The sequence below is a fragment of the Acanthaster planci genome, linkage group LG03, assembly GCF_054643075.1.
Source record: "Acanthaster planci isolate LZ-2023a linkage group LG03, COTS_SCS, whole genome shotgun sequence".
NCBI classification, from domain to species: Eukaryota; Metazoa; Echinodermata; class Asteroidea; order Valvatida; family Acanthasteridae; genus Acanthaster; species Acanthaster planci.
The window spans coordinates 23,575,271-23,593,096 of NC_141779.1; the positions used below are offsets into that span (position 1 = coordinate 23,575,271).

The 17,826-nt window shown below is 40.2% G+C and overlaps 1 protein-coding gene across 2 annotated transcripts in view; it reads left to right on the forward strand.

Annotated features, from left to right (window-relative positions):
- LOC110991103 (metallophosphoesterase MPPED2-like) overlaps window positions 1-17,826 on the forward strand; it is a 28,958-nt gene that overhangs the window by 831 nt on the left and 10,301 nt on the right. The window contains exons 2-6 of one of the 2 annotated variants that reach the window (XM_022256273.2): window positions 3,354-3,412; window positions 12,785-12,984; window positions 15,224-15,373; window positions 16,339-16,567; window positions 16,966-17,081. In XM_022256273.2, the coding sequence (XP_022111965.2) occupies window positions 3,402-3,412; window positions 12,785-12,984; window positions 15,224-15,373; window positions 16,339-16,567; window positions 16,966-17,081 (706 nt within the window). In that variant the 5' untranslated portion in view covers window positions 3,354-3,401. Of the gene's footprint in view, window positions 1-3,353; window positions 3,413-12,784; window positions 12,985-15,223; window positions 15,374-15,432; window positions 15,580-16,338; window positions 16,568-16,965; window positions 17,082-17,826 lie in introns of both variants that reach the window. The other variant, XM_022256275.2, reaches the window with a different exon arrangement.

Below are 17,826 nucleotides of genomic sequence, written 5' to 3' on the forward strand. Positions count from 1 at the left end.
ATAAACCAGCAATGCAAATTTGAATCCACCATGTGTCATGTGTAATACTCACAGTTTCCCCCTCAAAACTCTGCCCTTTTTTGACAAACATACCGTTGTTGAGCATCATGTCACAGTCATCTACCAAGGTGAATCCAAAAGTTAAAATGTAGGTCTCCCTGCTGTTGTACATGTAGGAACATGGTCCCAAATATACGATCCCCAAAAGAAGTTTCAACTTTCAACACATATCCTATAACTAAAAGGTCAAATTTAGCAATGAAAATATTTAGGTACGTAGGCCTATTCACTTGGAGAGCACTTCAACCTTTCTCAGACCAGTCCTTTATTGCACAGGGTGTGAAGCGGTATCCATGAAATTTCTTCCAAAGTCTAAAATCCTACCAGTACACATGTGCATGGAATAATACTCATATTTTGAAGAACTCCAAATGTCACCGAAGTAACAGGAATGCTAGCATCTGCAGCTGAATCAGATTGGTTGCTATAAAACTCAGATCACCATGCCGGTAATTCTTGCTTTATGTCATTTTACGGGCACCTCTGGAAACCAAAAGGCACTTCTGTGTGTCTTTTGGACAAATTAGCCCGTAAAGGGGTCATTATACAGTCTGGTTTTGAATCCAACCTCTGTAACACAAATTCTACTTTCTCATTTAATATTTCCCATGAGAGTTGTCCTGAGATGCCTGTAACTTTTGAAAACTGTGACTTGGATTTTAGACCATGAAACTTACTTTTTTTTTTCAAATTGGAGTTTTTGCTCTGCAGTCTCTCAATCTCGTGATGACAATTGCATCACACCTTGTGTGCATCACACCGTGCATGCATCAGGCCAAAAGGCCATGAGTTGACCGACCATCTTGACCACTATTGATATTGGCTCGAGCTTTGTCAGAGGTGGGGGCTTGAATCTTGTTTTCAACCGTCCCTTGCAAAAACACCCCCAAAACATTTTCTCACGATTTCTTGTTCCATAGTTGTGGGGAGATACTGGTACATGTGCACGTGATATTTACCCCGTTTTGCAGGGACTGAAACCGGTAATGGTTATGTACGGGTACACAACTCGGTCCAAATTTGCCTAACAAAAGAAATTGTCCCCTTAACCTTGAGACAGCCTGCCCCAAGTACAATGTACCATGTGTAACGCATATAAGATTTTGTTGCCACCTCTGAAAATGGTCTAGCAGATATTGTCGGCGGCTGAGATGGTTGGTATTGGCCTGGTGCATGCGCATTGTGATGCACGTGAAGTGTTCAATGCAATGGTCATCATGTACCAGTAAAGAACAAGAGATTGGTGAGTAAAACGTCCTACTAAAAAAACAAAGTTGATCTTCTGGCCCTGAAGGCATGTGGAGCCCCTTTTGGTTTCCAGATACCATAACCCTAACACTCCTCAGTCCTCCAACAGGTGAAGGATTGAGGAGGGTTAGGGATAAATAAGCTGTGTCCTACATGTACATTGTACATGTTAAATCGGTGCTTTTTGGTTGGAAACAAACTTGTGTGTTGATTACTTGGGTTTTGTGATGCAGTTTGAGAGTCTTAACTTTCCCCAGCTCTCCTTTGAAAATTTTTTTCAATTGCATCTCAAGTAACAGGCATGAAATCATTTTTTTCAGATAAATTGGAGGTACTCAAATGTAGTGATAGGCCTAAATGTAAGGGCAATTGATGTAGGTACTATAAACAGAACTTTCTTTTGTTCCATTTCTGCAAAAGGAAACCCCAAAACTAGTACCCAGTTTTAAGATGGGCACCTTGGCCAAGGAAATCTTAAAAATATAAGGGCCACAATTTTTTTTCAGTATTTGATAGTGGCTTCCCATAATGATACTTACATATAGTGAAAGTTGACCAAAGTTGTCGTTGACATTTTGGAGTCAAACACACAACACTGATCATAAGCAGACCTCACAGTAGTCATTTGTTTTCTAAATCATTTAAATGGGGTTATCTTTTGTTCCGTCTACACAGTGAAATTTTACCCTCAGCTTTGCTTTTTTACCAAGTAGTCAGTGGAAAAGCTTTTAATTTACACATACCCCCCCCCGGTACATAACATCTACAGTACATGGTCAAAAGCCCCTGTCTGACTCAGCTACTGCACAGTTCATCTGTAAATCACATGATCCTGGTAGTGCATAATGTGCGTACATAGGGTATTTTGAATAATTCATTTGCATTGCTTTTTTTTTTCCAGCTGCAATGCAAATGGCCGTGCTTGCTCATGTTGTGCTGCAGTCAGGCTGCATAAAAATAAAAAAGTTGTTGCACCTTGACCCTCCCTCCTTTTTTTTAAAGAGTGCATATGTTGAAGATCCAGAGACTGCGGTAATTCAGTTACCGGTAGTTAGACCGTTGAATCTAAAGTGGACTCTATCTGCTACCTTCAGAAGTCTCTGTTCATGCGGAATTTCCGACATGTAGTGGCGGCACCGGCCCCACCTGCGTGCACTTACAATGCACATTAAAAATCAGTGACGTGTTCCATTCACTCATACAGTAACTCTGCTTACTGGCTGGTATCCTGTCTTTGTGTTGTGACGCATACTTGGGCAGTACTAGTAGTGTACTTGTATGCAATGAGTTCATAAAAATATTTTGAAGAAACCCCCCGACACTGGTTGTATGACAGGGCTTTGCATCTAGTCATGTTTGCGGCTAAATGTTCGCTGAAACAGACTTGTTGTAGATTTAGTGACATCTTGCTGGAGTGCTAAGAAACCAGAAGATTTCAGCCTAGCCTTTGCCGCACATTCACCTCTGACATCAGGATCACTTGTTGGACTGTATTTTGTTCAAACTAAATGAAAATACTTCCATCTTTTTCGTGAGCTAGAAATTCCAAAGTCAGTGGATTAAAACTGATTCAAGTTATAGATGAAGCCAGGAGTTGGCAGTTGGCCGTGCAGTTGGATGCTTCAACCAATAAACTCACACAGCTTGGAACTCACATTAGACTCGTTGGCTTCATAGAAGTAGAAAAATTATCGGGAAGTGAAATCAATCATTGAATGGAGGCTGAGTTACAGTATGGAGCCAAGGTAAAAAGCAAATACAGTAATTTTTTGGGTGAGATCTAAAAAAAGAAGAACATTGTAATTTTTCAAGTCACATTAGCGGTGTCATGAGAAAAAAAAATCCCCAACTTTTTTGAAAAATAAGACAATGAACAATTTATTTTTATGCGTCCTTATTAGCCTGTCGCACAATAAATTCCAAGCCTTTAATGCATGCAGAAGTGTAACATGAACAAGTTAATGACATTGTAAAAAAATTATGCAGAGTTTTTGGCATGTTATAAATAGCATTCTTTCTTCCTGTTTTTATCGCGATTCTTTTAGGGATTGGTTCAACCATACTCAGGCTGATGGTTTTCAGTCACCATAATCATGTCTTTCAGGTAAGCTATCATTTAAGATCTCATGTAAATTGCTGCTTGTGGCTGACTTTTCCAAGACTGTGTGTTGTTTTTAATCTCTCCAAGATGGTCTTGGCTGGAAACAGTGAGACTTTCATGTGTTCAGCCCAGTGGGAGCACAAAGGGGCACCAGCATCTTATGGGGGGGGCACCAGCTTTCAGTGGTGTGTTTGTTGGGGGCAAATTTTTGTCAGCCTTGTTCATTATCCATTTTTTTTTCAGTGGAGGGGGGCACCGGGGGGAGGGCACTGGGAATTTGTGGGGGGGGGAATCCCCCATTCCCCCTCTGGCTTAGCCGCTGGAGCAGCCTCACTACATCCAGCCTCACCTGCACACAGTGACCATATTTGATACAAGTCTCTAGAACTTCCTTTTGAGTGTTACTTTGTATTAGATCGAGGAGTTTGAGCTCTTTGTCTCGATGTGTCACTCAGTTTGGTATGATAAAAACGGACGCTGTGTAGATTTTAAGATGTTGAGGATTCCTATGCTTCCTATGTTTTTCAGTAAACTCCTTGCAGCTGACACTCAGTAATGGTTCCTTGAACATAGGAAAGAAGCATTGAAAAAATTTACAGCACAATCACTCAGTCAAGCAGTGGGGATGTGAAAACTGCATTATACGTACATGTACAATGTACATGTACATTGTACAGTTGTACATGTACATTAATGCAGGGACAACGTGCCATTCTTGTTTCCTGGTGTTGCCACTGTATGTACTTGTGCTGGAGTAACCATTTAGCAATCATGGTAATATGGAACCCAATCTACTGGTATACATATTTGTGTATATATATACATGTGCTCAAAATTATTAATTCCCTTTGGAAAATAACATACTGTACCTTTCTAAATTATTCATTTGTAACAGCTTTTATCTCGGTACTTTCACTGTACATGTATATCTTTTGTCTGTTTGTTGCAATGCACAGACCCACATGTGTGTTGTCTAAACTTCATTTGCATAATAATAGATACATGTAGGCCGGGGTCAAAATTATTCACACCCCAGGTTTACATAAAGGTAGTCCAAAGTCTCTTCTTAATAGTCAATACAGTGACATTTTGTTCTTGAAGACTGCCTCATGACAAACCTACACGTATAAGTGCCCACAAGCTTTCTGCATGTCTCCTGTGGGATGTTGGCCCACTCTTCCTTGGCAGAAGCCTCCAGCTGGGTCAGGTTGGATGGTCTCCTGGCCATCACTCAGGTCTTCAGCGCCCTTTACAGGTTCCCTATTGGATTTAGGTCAGAACTTTGACTTTGCCATTCCAGTACATGGACACCACTGTCCTTGAACCACAGCTTTACTACCTTAGCGGTGTGCTTGGAGTCATTGTCCTGCTGGTACCCTTCGTCCAATCAGGATCTTGATTTACCGGTGATTCTCCTTTTTCACGATGCCCTTGATCTTAATGAGGTTCCTGGTAGCACTAGCAAAGAAGCAACCCCATATCGTTATGTTGCCACCACCACGCTTTACAGTTGGGATTGTGTTCTTCGGCTTGTATGCTTCTCCTTGCTTCCTCCAGACGTAGGCAATATCCATGTGGCCAAACTACTCCATCTATGTCTCATCAGACCACAGGACCGATGACCAAAAGGTACATGTAGGATTCAAATGTGCTCTAGCAAATGCTAGATGAGCCTCTTTATGTTTCTTCTTGAGTAGTGGTGTCTTCTTGGGCCTGTGTCCGTGGAGACCTCCTTTGTGCAATACTCACTGGATGGTTGCCTGGGACACCTTTGTCCCTGCCTTGTCAATGGTATCAGTTAGGGCCTTGGTTGTGATCCATGGGTTGTTGTTGGCCTCCCAGCAGATTTTTCTGGTGAGTCTAGGGGATACTTGGCACTTCCAGCCACGCCCATTGAGGTTTTCACTGTGTTAAACTTCTTATGCTTCCTGATGATACTCTGAACTGTTGCAACAGGGACCTCATATTGCTTGGAAATTGCCTTGTAGCCTCTGCCTTCTTTATGGGCATTCACGATACGCTGGCGTATATCCTCATTGAGTTCCTTCTTCTTGGTCATGGTGAGGAGTAACTGAGAAAGATCTGAAAACTTTTCTTCTTTTTATACTCTTTGGGGGAGATGGCATTTCATCAGAATCTTGAACACAAAGTCATCAAAAGAAGGTATTTATTCTTTTGGAACATCTTGAAATAGCTTCATGCCAAAGATTCTTGCAGTCATTTTTTTCTCGAGATTTTCTCTGGGGTATGAATAATTTTGATCAGGAGCAAAAAACAAACCCGGGCCACATCTTTTATGATTATGATTATTTGCAACCAAAGGTTGGATTGAATTACAGAATACAGTCTAAAAAGACACCATTTCAAAATACAATATAAAAATACTAAAGCCTTAAGTTAAAATTGGTAAAAACAGCAATACAAAAACCAGAATCAATACAAAATTCAGATAGTGTCCCCTGTGGGACACCACCATTTGGACAACCTGCGGGTGATTTACAGACCCAATTTTGACACGTTGGGTCCTATCCTTCAAGAACGCAGCCATCCAACGTACTAGATGATGATCCAGGTCGATCAGTTTCTGGATAAGAATGTAGTGATTTATGTGATCGAATGCCTCGGAGTAGTTTAGCAGCAGGATGTGTACAAATCTGCCGAGTTTGTCAGTAGCCTCGTACCATCGGTGAACCATTTCCACAAGCACATCAGTAGTACCAGACCTAGGAATGCAGCCAAATTGGTTTGGGTCTATTTTGTCCTTGATTTTACTAGACACTTGGTGGAGTACAATAGATTCAAACACTTTGGCAGCAATGGATGTCGATGAAATTGGTCTAATATCAGTCTCTGTTGACCTGGGTGGAAACGTCTTTGGTGTGGGGATGACATGAGCAGTTTTCCAACTCGTGGCAACTACACCCTCTCTAAATGAACTGTTATAAATGTCCGTTAGAGGGGCAGCAAGTACATTGGAAAATTCTCGGAGAATCCATGCAGGGATTCCGTCAGGCCCCGTGGCTTTGGCAACGTCAATCTTATCAAGAGCCTTCTTCGTAGAGTAAACACTGATGCAAAGCTCTGCTGGCACAGGTTCTGTTGACTGGAAGATAGGGTTGGTTTAAAAAGTCATTAATCTTATCTGCTAGCGCCTGCAGTTCTCCATTGGACACCGTTTTGGCAAGGCCCTGCAAATAGGCATCTCCTTTTATTGATGGTGCTCCAATGAGTGCCTACATGTTTTTCCACCAGTCTTTGCAGGACTAATTCTGCAAGGTAGCAATCTTAGACTGGTAGAAATCATGCCATTAACGCGAGGCAGCACGATGAACTTGGTTACGAAGTTGTTTTGCCGAGTCAACTTTGACTGCCATTCTTGCCCGCTGGCGTCTCTGGACCAAATGTCAAAATGCATCGGTGACCCATGGCTTATCCTTGGTGTGTCTTGTCGTGATCTTGGTGGGAAAACAGGACTGCATTAATGAGTGCAGGACTGACTGGTAAATGGCTAATTTCTCAACATGGCAACATTTATTGTTAAGCAAATGAAGTTTAGCCAACACACATGTGGGTTTGTGTATTTCGCAAACAGACAAAAGATACTGTACCAACATACATGTACATGTAATAGCCTTTACAAATGAAGAATGTAGAAGAGTACTGGGTATGTTATTTTCCAAAGGGTGTGAATAATTTTGAGCACAACTGTACATGTACACATGTACATGTACAGTGTATGCATTAAACGGGTACTGATACATGTAATGGTGTATACAAGTACAGGTTCTAGTACTACATGTACATGTAGAACCTTAATGAGTACTGGGTACCAGTACATTGTTCATGACAGTGTAGTAGGATTTTCATGGTACCGGGATGGTAAGTTTGACTGAATTTGTATGTGATAACACTGGCCGCGAGGAGCATGCTGAAATTCAGGCCAGTTTACGCGTACTTGTACCGATAAGTACCGGGTACCAGTATGCACAATCGGAAGCAATAAAGATTTATTGGTACATGTACATGTACCGGCACAGTACATATACATGTACATGTGGATCATGTTATTTGTGCTGTAAATAGGTATACATTACATGTAGGTGTTTGATGGATGGTGGATGCGTACATTTCATTTATGAAATTAAAAGCATGAAATACATTTCAGATATTCTGTTTTTCAATTATGTTTTTGCATGTTATAAAGCCTTGTGTTTAGGGAAAATGGAGTTCATCAACCGATAGCGGAAATCTGATGAGTATTTTTTGTGTTGATTCCCCTTTTCCAGTATTTTGATACTTTTTAAGTACATGTAGGTGCATGTACATGTAACTCTCCTTTTGACTCTGCATGTACATGTACGGTATGATTATTGTGTCAAATGTTGCAAGGTACAGGTATCCTGTGTGTATTTGTTCAGTCATTTTCTGCTCAAAATTCTTAGTTGTAAATATTCTTTGTAAAATACTACAGTATGTAATGGGATGGGATTATACGGGATCCATGCCGTCAGAAAAGTGTAATTTGGCATAGTTGACTGGAGTCAGTCTCATGTATGTGCTTACATGTACATCAACATGTGGCTACTGTATATTGTTTCAAATGCGAGTACTCTGTCAGCTGTTAGTGATGCTGTAATGTCATTGTCGCTCGGTCAACATTTATATTTAGAGCTGCCATGATTGTGCCACCAATGGCCATGGGGCTAATCGTTCGGTGTGATTGTTTTGCTGTAATCAAAATCACATTCCAGTTCTTGGGATGTGTCAAAAAAAATCAGATAAAAATTCTAAAAAATAAGACGATACTTGTCCACAGTTCTCACTTGAGGAGCATCCCTTCCCTGTTGGAAATTTGCCAAAACCAGAAATTGCACTCACAAATTATCTTCAGATTTGCCTTTTTATTAAATTCTAAATTCACAATAATTTAATGCTGTATGGTACACACAAGGCTACAGGTACATTTGTAAGTGTATGACTTGAATAATAATGACATTGAATTGGCAAATCAGGATTGTGGAGTAAATTAGCACAGGAGCAAAAATGTATTTATAGCATACATACTGGTATGTACATGTATGTGTATCAGGCTTTTTTTATTACATGTTTTATTTACATGTAATCTGTATTTGAAAATAATGATTACTTAATTAAAAAAATCTTCACCTTCCAGTCCTACATGTACATACATTGTATCTACGTGTATTTCTTTTCTCAGATATTTCAAAACCAAGAATACCATATTATCCCCTTTTTTGCAATTTCAAGAACCCTTTTTTATCCTCGCTGCAAGACACATTTTGAGCAGCCATTCCCAACTTAAAATATTACCCTTGACCATTTGTCCCTGATTAAAAAAAAAGGAGGGCTTACATATTGGTAGATCGATACTTTTACAGATAGTTAACAGGAAGGTAACTGACATATCACACAGCATGGACTGACCTGGATGCCGGCATTTACTGGGTTACCTAGCATGTGCACATATGTGCACGTGTAGCTGGGCCCTGGGGAATTTTCGCGTTGGCTGTCGCGCCACCGTGTAGCCTCAGCGCTGAATTGAGCGGTCTCGGGTTGCTCTGCCCCGTTTCATGCTTTGACTCCGCTGTCTCCGGTTGATGACTGCAGACCCTTAAAAAAAACACATAATGACCAGGATGCCTTGAGGGGGAAAGCTTGTCCCAATTCTCATCCCCAGAAGTTCCGTGAACTTGATATTGTCAACTCAAATCAGCATTGCACTCCACCAAACCTTAGAGATAACGCTTTTGAATCAAGTCGTAATGCCGTAATTGACCATGGAGTTATTATAATTTTGTTGGTTTAATAACTTGCCCCTGATTTAAGTCAAACGTTTCTTACCAATTGATTTTGGCGTATGGTGTACACGGCTACACATACATGTAGGTTAAAGTGAGTTTTAATCCTTTTAAGTGCCATATTGAACAGTTCTTACTATTCACCCATTGGTACCAATAGCTGGAAAAGCTTCTATTTAAAAGCAACAATATTTGCAGTACATGTACACATGTATACTTGATGTACATGTACGGTACGTATAGTTTACAGGGTTACTGACATGTACATGTATGTTTAAAGAAAATGTATGGGGTCATCTCATATTCAAGATACTCTGTACAGTAAGCTTGTAGGTCAGTATGTACAAAAAAGCTGAAAGAGAGGAATTGTCCAACATCACAAATAGTGACTTCAGCCTGGTTTGGGGATTGGTGGGTGTACGTCTTAACCTTCAGGGATAAAGAGAATAAATCTGTGTAGTGTGCATGTACCGTAGTACTGTAAATGTACAAGTACACAGTGCATGTATGCACAGTGTACAGCAAGCTGCTGAAATGTTGACATGAATTTGCATATACCGGTATCAGTGTATATTGATTTTTGTATACCTTGTACTCCTAGAAAGAGCACACAAACAATGCACAGTACATGTACAACATGTAGTGTACGTTTTGAGTAGATGAAACTAAAAAACTTTATTTAGGAATAAACATGTACCAAAAAGTACTGGTACATGTATTTGGCATATTCGGTATCCACAAAAACATGGTGTTATTATACTGGTGCATTCTGGGATACGTGCACCGTACATTCTAGGATATGTATGTGCACATGTATGGATATGTGCAATAGTTACTCTCATAATGTACCCGGTACATGTGCACGGATTACATGTACCTGTACCGTACATTCTAGGATATGTGCACATGTATATGGGTATGTGCAATAGTTACTCTCATAATGTACCCGGTACATGTGCACGGATTACATGTACATGTACCGTACATTGTTAATAATATGTACATGTGCATGCGCATGCACCTGTACATTTCAGGAGCATGTTTGCAAATGAGACATACATTGTACATGTTCATGTTCATCAGGCCTGGTTACCAAGCACATACATGTACCAGTACATTCAATATTGACACAGCTGGTCTTATGAAAACCAGTGCATCTTAAGAGATTCGTCACTGGGTATGGTACATGTACATTTAGCATTGAAATAAATGAGTTCCTCATACGGTGCATACCGCGGTAGTAGACATTTCAGCATGCTGTTTTTCAATCTCTTTGGTATAGTACATGTAAGTACATGTAGTTGGTTCATTTGTCCTTCAAACTGGGCTTCCTCTTCTGATCACGCTTTCCTTTATAAGTTCCTTTATGATTCATGCATTTTTACAACAGTTCCAAAGGAAGTGTATCAAAAATTTGATGGGATGAGCCCTTTATTAAACTACATGTACATGTACCAGTACGTTAAGCCAGTCATTGAAGTGCTTACTTTTGTTGGACTTTGAACGAAATTGTGAAGAAATGACTTTTGGACAGTTCCACACCAAAGTGAAAAGTTGATCATGCTCTTAAGGAGCTCATCAAAGGTACATGTATCGGTAAACAGAGGGAATTGAGGAGAAAAGACACTGGAGATAAGTAGTGGTACCATAAATACTCATAGCACTGTTACTTTAAATTTCAGTTTGATTTTTTTGGGGGTACAAACATTTTGTGTTTGTGAATAGTGATTAAAACTGAGGAACCAAATGAAAAAAGGGCAAAATGGAGACGTTTACCCTTTTGTTCAATTGTGTTTCACATCCCAATCACCAAGGAATTGTAAAAATATGCATTCAAGAAACAGTTTACTGTTAACGGTACATGTAATTTATTCTGGTTATCATAATAATGTTAAGACTGATCATGTATGTTTGCTTGCATCTTTACTCAAAACTTATTGAAAGCAGGCCTTGCACTAACTTTTTTTCTTCTTGGGTAGCCCAAAATTGCAGATTTTGACAGACCCTTTTTGCTTTGCTTATAATGAAAAACTTCTTTACAGTTCACACGGGGTGCTGCTACTGCTACATGTATATATGCGTAGACTCTGTACCAGACGCTACCGGCAGTGGCGTAACTACTGGGGTGCATGTGCCCTCCCTCGGGTCCCCCGCCCCCCATTTGAAATCCCTGAACAACCTGTGATGCAGCTCATTTGAAAAGGGAGAGAAATTGGTATTCCCCTTACATGTACCTTGGCTTTATTGTGGAAACATCATTGGTTGCGCTTAAACTTTAAAAAACAGATAACTTAGAACCTGCCAAGGGAGTGCATTAAAGAATCAGTAAAGACTTCGATCTGAAGTTGATGGTGTGTCATCGGCTTTGGAGGAATCAGCCGACCATCAGATGGGAGCCAGGGGCACTCATCTGCTTATCAGATGTTCTGTGCATTTCTCCGGGCACAAGAAAGATACCAGTACAGTACATGGAGATATACATTTATGCGCACATGTACTAGTACGTCATGGCACATGCCACATTCATGTACATGTAGGGTAAACGAACCGTATACATGTACATGTGTTCTGTGATATTCACGTAAATGATGGTCTTATTCTATCTGTTGTACATGTACCGGTACATGTATACGCACATGTACATGTACATACATGTATGTGTATGCCACTTCTGTAAATTATGCAGTACTAGTCTACATGTATTTTGGTTTATTGAATTGTGTATCATATTCTCATGAGGAATCCTCAAAAAATTTACCTGTGACTTGTCGAAATCACAGAAACAATAGTTTCAAAATATGTGTTGATACAGCAATTTCCCTTGTGTTGCCTCACAAAATGCTAGGTAATTTTTATATTTTAATTGCTACTTGCATGTACCTGTATGCATCTATTCCATTTTCTGTGGTCATTAAAAATCCTGTGTTGATTTCTGGCCTTTGATCTTCTCTCCTAAACCAGTCATCGGAGTAGGCCTACACTGTTGCTGCATGTACATAAATGCACATGTGTGCATGTAATTACATGTACAGTACATACAAGTAGGATTGAGGCTTCCTGTGGTCTATGTGGCTGGTTCAGCAGCACATGTACATGTACCATGTACATGTACATAAATGTATGCACAAACATGTACCGGTACATGTATATTAGTGCATACAAAAAACATGTTCACCCACGGTACATGTGTATGCAACATACGGTTGCTTACTTAAGTGACAAAAACATTTAGAAGTTGAGCTACATGTACATGTAGAATTTGCTTTGATGTTCTGGTCAGTCAGTCGTACCGGTACATGTACATGAACTGCCATCTTGAGGGAGGGAAGGGATGGGCCAAGTTGTCCCCTTGGGATGAAGTGGAATTTTTTAAGGAATTGAGAGTGCCAACACTTTAGAATTTGAAACAGTATGATAACACGTTTGACAATCATTGCTGAATGAATCCCCATGTTGCCTGCCTCCCTTCTCCCAACACTACTGGAGATAGTGCACTGCTTAGTTTACCCCTCCTAATTAGTGTGGTTATCTTCTGTTGGGTTTCTCTTGGCTGCAGACGCTTCCTACGCGCCACAGGAAGTCGCAGCTTGTCTGCCAAACCTCGGGATGAGGACATTGAGGATGAATGCGCCGGGGAGGTCACGGTTCACCCGGAGAGCCACAAGCCTACATATGTCTGGGATGCCATGAAGAACCGGTCCTCCACGGTCTGTAGAGTGGTCCAGCCCATCAATCCAGACACTCCCATACCCGAAGGTTGGTACAATGATGCCAAGAGTGTCATTAATACAACATCATGTTCAACGCGCCTTGGTACAAGAGTACATAAGTACGTGCACAGTATGCAGGATGCGTGAATAAGAAGTCTGCCCAGATGGAGAATAGATGTACCCGGGCCTTGTTCACTTCATGTACTGCTGTTTCACCATCAATTTCTTAAAACTTCCCAAGAGTTAAAAAAAGAAAATGGTTTCATCCAGAAATGGCAGCACAAGGGTTATGAAAGTGAAAACGGTCCAGAGACTCTGAGTCATACATGTACATGTAGTTTATGGGTATACATGTATCTACATGTGTCTGTATACTGTACTTGTGTCCGTACATACATGTACATGTGCATGAGTGTTGCTCTTGTTAACAAACTTGCACTGTGTGGTCTCGTAATTCAACTTTCACATGCAGAAAGCAACCTCCTGTACTCAGTGCTGCCTCACTATTAACTTGTGCCTTATAGTTGTACGGGATTTGGGCTGAAACATGTTTATGAAGCAGTAAGAAATATCGGGGAAACACAGGGAGGACTTACAGCAGTCAAGATGCATCACATTGTTGGAAGAATATTTATCACTGATTCTGCCGGTACCTTGCTACAGTATCTTCAAAAATCCAGTAATGCAGGAATTAATTGAATTTACTTTTTAAGAATCATTTTCCAAACAGAAACCTCAAAACCTGACAGCAAGGCTCTAATTCCTAAATAAAGAATTAATTTTGCAGAAGTAAAACAGTCACAACTTTTGCATATGTAAATACATTGTAAATTGATTGATACATTTTCTTGTTGGGAGATCGTCCATAAACATATACATGTATATGTGCACTTGTTGTCAAATGGCAACTTTGAAGTATGGTTTCTTACACTTTATCTTTGATTTCCAAGCCACAGTTATGAATCACATTCATGTGTGTTGACAGAATTTAAGACAAAAGGACCAACAGATAAACTGACACATATAAGCAAAGACAAATTTTTTTTCTTTTAGGTTGTTTGCATCTACTGAGCAGAGGATGAAATATCCTTTTGACCCTGCATATTTTCTGACCTCATCCCAATCCGGTTCGCAAGTGTGACGTCACTTCAGTTTAAACCACGGCCACTGCATACGTGCACTGCACATAGGGTTACATGGAACCATGAAACCAGAAGTTAATGCGCAACTTCTGTGATCGTCCAATGGGAGCCTGCGAATCATGGCCCGTCTGCCTTTGTGACAAAGTCACTTACGAACCGGATATGCCTGAACAAAAGTGGATGACACCCTGCACATGACGGGTCATGTGACCTTGACAGATGGCAGGCCAAATACTGACGATGCCCCAGCCATGTTTGCATATTCTGCTGTCCACACTTTCTTGTATACACGTATGTGTATCAGAGTACATGCCCATGCTAGAGCACTTTCCATACCTGTATACATGCACATTGTTTTGCCTGAATGTTTACTTTTTATCCATGCATGTATTCTGTGCTGTATTGGCTAGTACCCTGACTTATTCTTCAACTTTATCATTTCCTTTTTCTTTGCTTCAAAACCTGGAAATACGTCTGTTCAGTTTGTTCATGAAGTCTTGCAAGAAAAGTGCCATGTTTTGATTTGTTTTCAAGTTTTTATTTTGAATTTATTTTGAAATCCACAAATGCTGGCAAATTCTTACATATGTCAAAATAAGAGGGCCCAAAGTTACCGGTACAAGCTGAACAGTTTTTTTTTTTACTTCAAAACAAAATCTTTCTCAGAGATTCTAATAAGAGACAAATTTCACTTTTTCGAGTTTTACTCGTTAAGTTTACACAGGAGCTTCCTTCTTACTGGGTTAAATGAAGATTCTTGAAATATGCATGTACATGTACATAATGTAGATGTTATAGAGACCAAAATTATTATGGGGACGAAATCTGCTCCCATATTGCTGTTCTGTCTTTCTTAACAATAGAAATTGCCCCCCTTAACACGGGGAAGGCCTTCCCACTGCAGTCCATAAGCATTTTGCGGTGCAGCTACTTAATCTTATTTACAGAATTTAACATCAGGGTAAATGTTTAAGTACATTGTACATGTATTCATGATTAATATTAAGGTGTTCTTTGTGTTTTTCTTTTGAGCACACTTAGTTTTAATTTTGCTTGTTCGGTTTCCATCCTGCATGCCTTCACCTCATTTCAGTTTTACCCTGATTTTTTGCATGGTATCCGTCTTTGTGTTGCACTGTTCAGGGGCCGTACGCTTTGTTTGTATTTCTGACACACACAACCAAGCCGCCCGTCTTCTCCCGACAATACCCGACGGTGACATCCTTATTCATGCGGGCGACTTCACCAACATTGGTCGCCCCAGGGAAATAAAGAGATTCAACGAATTCTTGGGTGAGTCTTGCCTCCCTCTTGGTTTATTTTTTTGTTCATGTGTGTCTGTCACTACGCAGGTTACACCAGGTTTGTCTGCATCTCGGACACGTTTTCGAGGACAAGTCACATGGCCAAGATACCAGAAGGTGATATCTTGATCCATGCCGGCAATTTCAGCAACATTGGTCTGCCTAGGGAGGTTGTAGCCTTCAATGCATTTCTGGGTGAGCTGAGTACACGTCGATCTTGTCACAGTTGTCGAAAATATGATGAGAAAGTTGAAGATGTCCTGCATGTATTAGTTGCTCTTTGTTTAAGAGCTGATGACAGCTGAGGTGTGTTCAATACCATTTACAATATTTTTAGGTCTTACTAAAAAAGAAATTGTTCAGAGTAGGTAGGCCCCTAGTTCTTCAAGTTGTGTACAGTTTTGGATTGCCAGCAGCCTTAGCCCTAACAGTTGGAATCCTCCATTTTGACTGAAGAAATTACATTTACCATGAAAATAGTTATGTATAATTCAAATGTACTTGTAACCAGTGACTTTTCCTAACCCACAGTAGGGTAAGTCAAAACTATGGTATTTTAGAATATGTAGAATATGGGATGGCGCACCATTAATAGTCTCTTTTGCTTTTGAGAGTAAAAATTGACAATTGAGAATTTAATCCATATTTATGTTAAGCTGAAACTTGAAAGACCCTACAGTATATTCCAGACCTGTATCAAAAACAGGCCTTCGTTTTATTTTGTTGTGTGAAGATTTAATGTCATGATGTCCTGTGCAAAAAAGCTTGAACACGCCCATTACTGTACCGGAACCTCTCCTGAACATGCACCATTTCAAATGTTCTTAGGAAACTTTGCAGAGGTCATTAATGGAGTTGCTGTTAAATGTTGATTATTAAACTGTAAGTTGGAAATCAAATTTGAAGTTTTAAAAGTTTAAAAGGAAACACATGCATTTGCTTTCCTTCCCCCAGGTCAGTTGCCTCACAGGCACAAGGTTGTCATTGCCGGCAACCACGAAGTGACCTTTGACCGGCAGCTAATGACAGAGCAGAGCAGCCACGTCTTTATGAGCTTTGCCACGGCGCTGCAAGAAGTCAAACAAGAAGATTGGAAGCACATCCCCTCGTTGCTTACCAACTGCACCTACCTAGAAGATGCCGAGGTCAACATTATGGGATTCCGTATCTACGGGTCGCCATGGTAACTACATGTATATCTATTGATTTTTTTCCAATTGTGATCACAAGTCTTAAATATAGAACCTCCTTATGAATTTGGTGACTACAAATACTAATTTTCACACCTATGATGATTTTTCAAATTTGTAATAATTCGAAATCCTGAGGGAATTTTCATGTTATTTTGATAATTTTTTTGATTGGTAGTACTTAGATCGGTTGATTCATGAATGTATCAGACACTGTTGACAAAGTGTTGAGTGCGTTTGAATTTGGCCGTTTCATTGTACAGTTAAACATTGCGTAATGTTGAAGGAATCTTGGTAAAATAGATCGCTCAGGGACACAAGCATTATGGTACATGCTTGTGTAGACAGCACCCATTGAGGCGAACTGTCTTCTGTGTCTTTCCATTCATAGGCAACCAGAGTTCTGTGACTGGGCTTTCAATTTGCCAAGAGGTCAGCCGCTACTTGACAAATGGAACCTTATTCCAGCGGGCATTGATGTGCTAGTCACGCATGGACCACCATTAGGTAAAGTACCACTTGTCTGTCTAATCCCCTGCCCCCCGGCCTTGCTGTTACATTGACATTGTGCGTATAAAGAATACATTGAGCGCTGCTATGGTCTGGATACTACCGTGATCTCTCTGAAATAGTCAGAGACTGACAGCAATCAGGACAGCTCTTTTGCCATGATCAACCGTGGCAGTGGATGAGCATACATAGGCATCGTGTTTCACTTCAAAGCTTACCAGAAAATGAAGTCGGTAAGATGAGAGGGACAACAAACCACAGAATCATCACAGCACACAGCAGTCTAGAAGCTTTGATGGCTTCAGTCAATTAGGACAAGTATCCAGTCTTGGTGCAGCTCTTTCAGAAGCCTCTGCAAGGACCCAGTACATGTAGCTGAACATTGTAATGAGTGGCGGGTTCCCTCTAAGTAGCATGAAGTAGACTTGGAGTCCAGGAGAGTAAAAAAACAAAGCAGCTCAAAACTGGACCTGACTTAAATCTCAACCTGGTTTTATACATGTAGACTCGCTTTACTCACAAGTGAGAAATAATGTTCGACAAACTTATGCATTAAGTGTTGAGCAAAAATTAGCTGGGAACCAGTTACAATAAATACAGAATGCTGGTGATCTTTGTTTCTCAGTAGCACTGTGAAATTGTCTAAGCTGGTTCTTGTGTATACTTGATTTTGCATTCTGAAATGCTTATATTAACGTCATAATAGTAATTAATTTTCAATTCAATATAGTGAATTTAGATT